Source organism: Oryctolagus cuniculus, chromosome Y (assembly GCF_051225735.1).
Source record: "Oryctolagus cuniculus isolate XC-2025 breed Fujian yellow rabbit chromosome Y, ASM5122573v1, whole genome shotgun sequence".
NCBI classification, from domain to species: domain Eukaryota; kingdom Metazoa; phylum Chordata; class Mammalia; order Lagomorpha; family Leporidae; genus Oryctolagus; species Oryctolagus cuniculus.
The window spans coordinates 30130065-30138686 of NC_142889.1; the positions used below are offsets into that span (position 1 = coordinate 30130065).

Genomic DNA, 8622 nt, shown 5'->3' on the forward strand with positions numbered 1-8622 from the left:
AAGCATTTACACTTTAACTCCAGTCATGGATACTTTTTGAACAGCCATGGTTGTTTTGAACCCGATTGTTAACTGGAAGTGGAGGGACACTCTCAACTTTTGTGTAAAATATAGTAGTACCCAGGATCAAAGGAGGGGAGAAAGACACGGAAAAGTAGGATCCTGATTCCTAAGGGTGATAGGCACTAGGGCTCTGAGTGCAAGAACAATCCAGTTCCCTTAGAGAGTTAAGAAAGAGTGAAGAGGCCGGCGCCATGGCTCACTAGGCTAATCCTCCGCCTTGTGGCGCCGGCACACTGGGTTCTAGTCCCAGTCGGGGCACCGGATTCTGTCCCGGTTGCCCCTCTTCCAGGCCAGCTCTCTGCTGTGGCCAGAGAGTGCAGTGGAGGATGGCCCAAGTCCTTGGGCCCTGCACCCCATGGGAGACCAGGAGAAGCACCTGGATCCTGCCATTGGATCAGTGCAGTGCACTGGCCGCAGCGTGCCAACCGTGGTGGCCATTGGAGGGTGAACCAATGGCAAAGGAAGACCTTTCTCTCTCTCTCTCACTGTCCACTCTGCCTGTTTAAAAAAAAAAAAAAGAAAGAGTGAGGAGACCAAAGGAAAAGAGATGACATCAACATTTTTCATTAAGTAAGACTCCACCATTAATTCACAAACTTGAAAGTGCAAATGATAAAATATCAGCAGTCGATCCAAATTTAGATAGGTATATCACGATTTAAATGAGATCAGGAAGAATTTGCTCCATGATAAATGTTATAACAAAAAAGAGACAATGCCTACCAATCATCATCACAGTTCTTCACTACTAGAAAAGCATCCACTAATTGCAGCAACATGATGTAGAGACATGGTCTCAACTGGGTAAGTTTGTCTTCCTGGAAATTTGTGAATTATCTGGAGACATTTCAAGCTTCACATAAGGGACTGCACTGTCTTTTAATTGGTAGATGTCACCCTTCATAATACAGTACTTTCCTGTGCTTCAACTAAGTTTGTACTGTTAAAGATGTGTAAGGTGTTCAGGTGGGAATTTAGACATAGGAAAAAATATATATTTGCTCCACTTTAGAGTCTTCACCTCTTAAAACACTTTTGCAAAAGTACGGGATGTTTTTGTATCATTAACAAAGTTTTCAGAGAAGAGTGGGCTTGGAAAGCAGAATATTAAGAAAACACCTGATATCTTTACCTTGTGTTATGGTCTGCGTTTTCCTCTCCCTTAGATTGTGGCTAGCTCTAACTGACTGAGCATGCAAAAGCTAATAAACTGGCACTTGCATTGTTATGGTATTGTATATCAGGAACCACCTGGAAAATTTCAGGGCTTCCTTTTCTATCTGGCTTTTGGCTTTGGATCAGCATAGCTCTGGCCTCTGAGAATAATTGGGGAGTGAACCAGCAGATGGAAGATCTCTCACTTTCTCTTTCTCTGCCTCCCCTTCTCTCTCTTTAAAAGTATACAGTTTCAAATGTATCAAGAGAGAAAAATAACAGAAATTAGCCATTTCCATTGATTCATTAAAAGTCAATCAGTATGTAAACAACAAAGAACTACATGAACATAAATAATTTTCAGTAATTTATTTAAAAATGACTAATTAAGCAGAGAAATAAATGAGAAACATCATCCAGGGAACAAAGGATGAATTTCTATTTTAGAAATCACATATTAGTATTTAAATAGAAAGATTACATATAAAATTTGTCATTAAGTCCCTCACAGCAGAAATGCACCAGATAAAATTTTCTGGGCACTGTAATGACAATAGAAAACATAATGTAAAATGTAACCACAAAAGCTGATATGTACCTACATGTACATTTAATGAAGACTGTTTAAGTTAACTTACAATTTAAACAAGAAATTTAGAAGGATTATTTTTGTAGATTAATGAGAAGGTTAATGAGGAAAAATGATGATAAAAGATGAAATCCTCATGTCCTGAATTGCACATCTCTTCCCTCTCTTATTCCCACTTATATTTAACAGCGATCACTTTTCAGTTAAGTTTCAACACTTGAGAATAACTGTGTATTGATTACAGTATTCAACCAAAAGTATTAAGTAGAACAAACAAAAAAATACTAAGAGGGATAATGTATTAAGTTGTTCATCAACAGTCAGGGCTTTACTTAATATATGCTAAACTGATCTTCTGTATATAAAGAGAATTGAAAATGAATCTTGATGTGAATGGAAGAGGGGAGAGAGAGGGAAAGGGGAGGGTTGCAGGTGGGAGGGAAGTTATGGGGGGGGGAGCCATTGTAATCCATAAGCTGTACTTTGGAAATTTATATTCATTAAATAAAAGTTAAAAAAAATAAAAACATCTTAAATACAAAAAAAGATGAAATCCTGAATTCAGAAAATAAGCCCACCAATATTAATTTAAAGCTATAGCAAAACTAATTCTGAACTTGTATATAGGTACCATTCTTGACAAGGAGTGTAATATTTCATAGGTTTGTGAAGAATATGAAATCAGTTTTATAGTGTTAAAGTTATATTCTATCAATAATCATTATTACCCTGTAGTGCATTGGTGAGGAGGAGTGTGTTCCAAATAATAGGAAAAGGGGATTTCTCGTGAAATATTGTTGTCTAATTCAGAAAATCTATGTGAAATGCCATTCTCTATATTATTGATAATTGCACTTTTGGAGAAAAATGTTAGCAACCTAGATTGGAAAAAGGTAAAATATTCAATGCTATTACATTCATTTGTCTAATAAAATTGGAATAAAATTTTGGGGACTCCCAATGACAAGGAAAATGGTCTAGGGAAAATAGCAAACAAATAAGCAAATATTCCATTCATAGAAGATTCACCACAAATATGACAAATTAATTTGCATAGTTCATATTGGAGGTATCAAAAGGCATTAAAAATAACTAACTTCAAAATTTCCAAGATTATTTCTTACTTATATGAGAATCAATCTTTACATTATTTTTCATATGAGAAATAATGTACCAAAATGAAATTCCACATTACCTAAGCTTCAAACACATGGATTATATTTTTAACATGTAAGTCAATATAATGGGGATCAGGAATCACAAAAAATAGCATTAACGTGAAAATGACAAGAAACTATATGCATAAAAAGGCATGTTTGGAAAAAGAAAGTAAATAACTAAAAGTATAGTGAATCTACTTAATATAAAACATGTTGAACATTATACAGTTAGTGCAGTCAAATGCAATGAAGTTAGATTCATACAATTTTTAATATAAATTTACATAGACAAAGGTTAAAATGAAAAGGAATTAAATAACCTAATTGTTTCTCTGAACTATGGAAACAAAATAAAAGACAATATTCTAATTATTTATATTGTGTAAGTTTCAAAACTTGACCACAAGACAAAATCCATGAATTCACAAGTTGATTGTGTAAAAAGTGAAAATTTTATAAAAATGCTTAACTAATATTCACACTTTGTAACATCAAAGAGGAAAATAAGATTGACAGAAGTGAAAAAAGGAGGACTACAGTCTAGAAAGACAAGAGCAAAATTCCCATAGTTGTATAGTGTGAAAACAGAAATAAATATTGACAGATCACAGAGAAACTGTCATTATTGTAGAATTTGATAGTGATTTCATATGCCTTCAACAAAGAAAACTAAATTTAAACTACTTTCTGCAGTAAGAAGATCATTTCTTTACTTCTTAAAAGAAAAGAAGATCTTGGGATTAGGTACCAAAAGAAAATTCATAGGTGCACACACCAAAAAGAGAAAGATTTCTTTCTGCATTAAGTTAAGAAAGTACAAAGGATAAAGCTTCAATTCATGAAGACCATTGAACTAAGAGAGGCACATGGTCTTTGGCGTGTCAAAGTAAAAAAAAAAAATTAGATGCAAGTAAAAAATACAAGTAAAAATCCACATGTATAGATTATACTTTAAAATCTTGAATTTTTAACTTTAATTTTTTTTAATTTTTTATTTTTTAATTTTAATTTTTTAATTTTTAAAATAATTAAAATTTAAAAATATTTAAAATATTACTATTTTAAAATATTTAATGGATGTTATGATTTGTTTTCAGATTTGTTTCATTGACTTGATAAAATGGATGTCATAACAATCATGTTTTGTAGAATACCAATTATTCTTTTATCAGCCCTAATAAGCACAAAAGGACTGACAGTGGTATAGACATTTCCCACAAGTCTCTGGACACCCAGGACAATTGTATCATATTTCCACAATATGGTTGAGAAGGATGACATTATAATATCCACACAGTACACAATCACAAAGAAACTCACCAACAGCAGGACAGTATGGGTGGCCCTTTTTGCTAGAGAGATTCTTGGTAAAATGCTCATGCTGTGAAGGTACTCAGATCTTCTCTGATGATTATTAGCTAGTAAAATCGCCATGTATGCACTGCAGAGAAGCATGATTCCTACAAAAAAGATATCCTGTGACAATGTGAGAATAAAAAATATTTCCCTGATGATAGAGTTTATTGAGGAAAGTGAACAGTACTTACTGACATGGAGTAGATGGGTAATGTTTGAATGAGCTACAGTGTACATTATCATGCTACTCTTGGAGGACAAGTTCAAGGACCAAAAACAGAAGAAAGCATGGATAGTGTAATTTGTGAGTTTTTGCTTAAATCTTATCATGCAGGAGGTGCTGGGGCTGATGGAAATGACCTGAATGATCCTAAGGAGGCAGGTGGTACAGATGGAGAGACCCCTCATCAACCTGATCATATAGAACAAAGCCTTACATTTTAAATTATTTGGAAAATTCAGTGACTTGAACATGTCTGCAGATAAAATATCCAGTGTAGAGAGTAGCAACACTATGCGGACAAAAATCAGGTGACAGATGGTCACATCAGTAGGCTTAGGCCTATGAGTGTGGTAGATTGTGAAGATGTGGAAGAAAAGAAGGAAGGCATTGGCTAAGATTCCAATTCCAGCTTGGAAAAAAACCATATTTCTTAATAACATAATTGGAAATTTCATTGATCTTAACAGCGTAGAAGAAACATGTTAGATACCTGAAAATCAAACAAAAAGGTGACCTATCATCAGTAGTTTTTCTGTCATGAAAATAATCAAAAATCATTTTTATTTTGCCCACTTACTTCTAACAAATCCAGTTTATTTTATATAAATTCTTGGTAGTAAAATTCTAAACTACCCTCTACAATAAATGAAGTTTTGTCACAACATCCATTTTCTGAACCCTTTGAATATCCCTCTATTTGTAGATTTCAAAAACTTTTGCAACAAAATAAATGTGTTTTTAATTTGTTTTCCTGTAAACTTTTTGAAGCATTCTGTTTAAACACACACACACACACACACACACACAGAGCAAACAAAATTTGTATTCAGCAAAGAATGGCTGAAGTAGAAAATTCCTCTACAACCATATCACCTGCATGAGTAATATGTCAAAGGACACATTTTCCAGGTGATTAAGCACTTGTTGAAATTTCTTCAAAGGCTAATATACCAAACATATTTATGTATCAGAGCTGAAGAACTTATTGTTCCATAAACATACATCTGCACCCTCTGGACAATATAGATCCAGGAAAAGCCCCAGGATCATATTGACTAAAGGACTATTTCCATGTTTGAAGGATCATAATCAATTCTGTTCCATTAATTAATGTTAGCATGGAGTAATATCTATGCAATTCTTATAGCTGTATATGTATATAATTACATTGATCTACTCCTACTACTATTAGCAATTCAGTAAGAGACACAATAATTACATAAACAAGTAGATAAGTGTTTAAATATTTTATTCTTACTGCATAGCAATATTTGGATGTTTCTCTCTAACTTGTATCCTTCATTCTGTAATTGCCCACCATTCCCTGAAACAGATTTGATCTCACAGATCTTCAGTTGCTGTCTTTTTAAAATGAGGCTCTTGGGTAACATGCAGCCAGAATGAGGGAAAATCGTGGTTGATGTGGAAGGTCATTAACAGATGAAGTACAATCACTTACATAATTTATTTTGAAGAGTTGTCTAAATTCCCCAGATTAGGTGGTCTATACCATATGTAAGAATACAAAAATAATATTTATTGTATATTTACATTTTAAACTTAATTTAACATCATAAGTTTTTCTGTGAGTAATCTGACAGTCTCATCATTTCATGATCACTGAATTTATAATAAAATTCTACTGATGTGTGAGAAATGGAATAGAAGAAAGTTTGAGCATGGTCACCTATAATTCTGTCAGAGTGTAAAGAATAATTGGGTCCTCTGTTGAACAAGGTAACTACTTAAAATCTGGATGTACAGCTCAGTTATCACTCTAAGAAGTGACAACCTGTGGATACTTGGTCTGAAGGTGAAGCCCATGAACAGTCTCAGGATACAGAAAGTGTGGACGACATTCATTTGCTTTATTCTGGCTTTCAACTTATACTCCAATGCACAAAGGTAATCCTGGATCACAGTGAGGATAATACCACAATTAAATGAACCAGAAATCAAAAGATTGATAAAATTTCTGGGCTTAGGTTAGACATTCACATAAAACAAAAGAACTGTAATGACAGACAGAAGCCACCTGCACAAACTCAAATGCTATTTTTAAATGCACAAACATACACACATAAAGTGTGTGTGTTTGTGTCTGTGTGTGTGTGTGAGAGAGAGAGAGAGAGAGAGAGAGAGAGAGAGAGAGAGAGAGAGAGTTATCTTCCACCACTGGTTCACCCCTCTAGATGCTCACAAATAAAGAAAATTTACATACCTTAAATAAAAATTTTAAAAAATAAAATAATTTTAAAGAAAAAGTATCAAATTATGTTTTCTTTTACTTGTTTATTTAATAAACTTGAATTCTACAGCATGTCCATAATCATTTATTATTCCAAGAGCTTTCTAGTTCATTCTTTGAAGTTTTCCAAATAGAAATTGTGTCTTCTGTGAACATATTCTTATCTCTGTGCAGAAACTCCAGTAGCGATTACAGTGCTGTCTTGTGGTTCATGGTTTTCTGATGTTATTAGATAGTTTAGGATATCTTGGTCAAGATCTTGGATGAGGATGGATGAGTATAATACCTTCATTAGGAGGCTGGAAGTCCTTATGTTGTTATTCCAGATTGCAAGTCATATCAAAAAATAAATGAGAATAAACTCAGGACAGGAAACCCAAGGATAAGCCTGGTATGATGATGAGAGTGCACTGAGCAGTTATGGGGCAATAGGAGCTGTGAGATATAAGGATAAGTTATGTGTGCTGTTAATGGACTCTCCAGGACCTTTGCATGCACTCATCTAAGTTTGTTTCTCTTGACAATCAGGCTAGCGTCACATTTACCTGCTTTAGAAAATATTTAAGTATGCCAACTGCCATGATTTTAGACCTCTCAGGTACAGTTTCTCATTCCTTAATTGGCATCATCTTTTTCTTTTTGGGCTGTTAACTTCATTTGTGAAGAATCAGATAGTCCTAACCTTCATTGGGTAAATGACCTGGTCCTGCCCTGTTAAAGTGGGAATCTTTATCCCCAAGCTGTGGGGAGACTGAAGCTCACAGTAACCTCTTCAATTCAGCCCATCTCCAGCCCCCAGATGCCTGACCTGGAAGATCTAATGCTTCCCACGAGCATGTGTTTTGTCTTGTGAGCAGTGAACTCTCAAAACAGTGTGACAACAAGCATATTTCTGTTTTTCATACAATTTTGTGTTTTGCCTGGAGTCAATAATTATGTTAGCATAATTTTCTGTGTACTTATCAGGTAACTGCACATACCACAGCTACTATGCTGTATGATACACACAGTTTATGAGGTGTCTGTAAGTATTGCTAAAATTTTCTGAATCTAGGTACTCACATGTTGAATAAAATATTAGCACACTAGGCAGCATAACATTTTATTGCTTTAAAATCCCAAAATTTTCATTATCAATTTGAATGCAACTTTAAGAACTTTATATCTATATCTTTATATAGAATTGTTACTCCATTACTGATTTTATCAAGTTAGCTACTACATCCTATAATCAAAATCAAACATCTTCTATAAATGAGAAATTTTCTCATTTTACCTTAGACTTTATTATTCCTACCTGAATAGCTAGCTAAGAAAACCCTACTTTATGACCATCCTAACACAGATACCATGAGTTTCTTTATCATTATATGATCTTGCTCTAAGTGCTGCAAGTTGTCCTAACTCAGGTTAACAGGATTTAAGCATTGGAAGGCCAGCAGAATCGTTATCAGTAGTGGATATATGTTTGTTTGTTTTTTATATTCTTGGATCTGTTAACTAACTTCCGTTTTTTTAAATTTTCCAAAATGTATCATACCACATTTTTGCATTTCAGCAAATATGCATGCATATGTTTGTCTTTTAATTATGGTACACCCTAAAATATTCATTATTGGTAAGGGGAATCAAAGCAGAAAATTACTTTGTCATGTCCATCAGATTTATTTTTTTAATTTTTTCTTTTGTTTTATTATTTTTATCCCATATTATCAAAATTAATAAGCTCACCAATCTTTTCACTACAAATATACGATTGTTCTTTTGGGCCTTTACATTTTAACATGATAAATTCACTGAAAATTGTTTGACTTGTCCTAGCAACTTC

At 33.8% G+C, this 8622-nt stretch overlaps 1 protein-coding gene across 1 annotated transcript; it reads right to left on the minus strand.

The window, feature by feature from the left end:
• Positions 1-4071: 4071 nt before the first annotated feature.
• Positions 4072-4986, minus strand: LOC149119467 (putative vomeronasal receptor-like protein 4). The gene has a single exon (XM_089325117.1). It carries the CDS (start codon positions 4984-4986, stop codon positions 4072-4074), a length of 915 nt encoding a protein of 304 aa, XP_089181243.1.
• Between the last annotated feature and the right edge of the window lie 3636 nt (positions 4987-8622).

What these genes read in the sequence shown, in the direction of transcription:
- LOC149119467 (XM_089325117.1), bottom strand. Translation starts at nt 4,986, where the DNA reads ATGTTATTAAGAAATATGGTTTTTTTCCAAGCTGGAATTGGAATCTTA.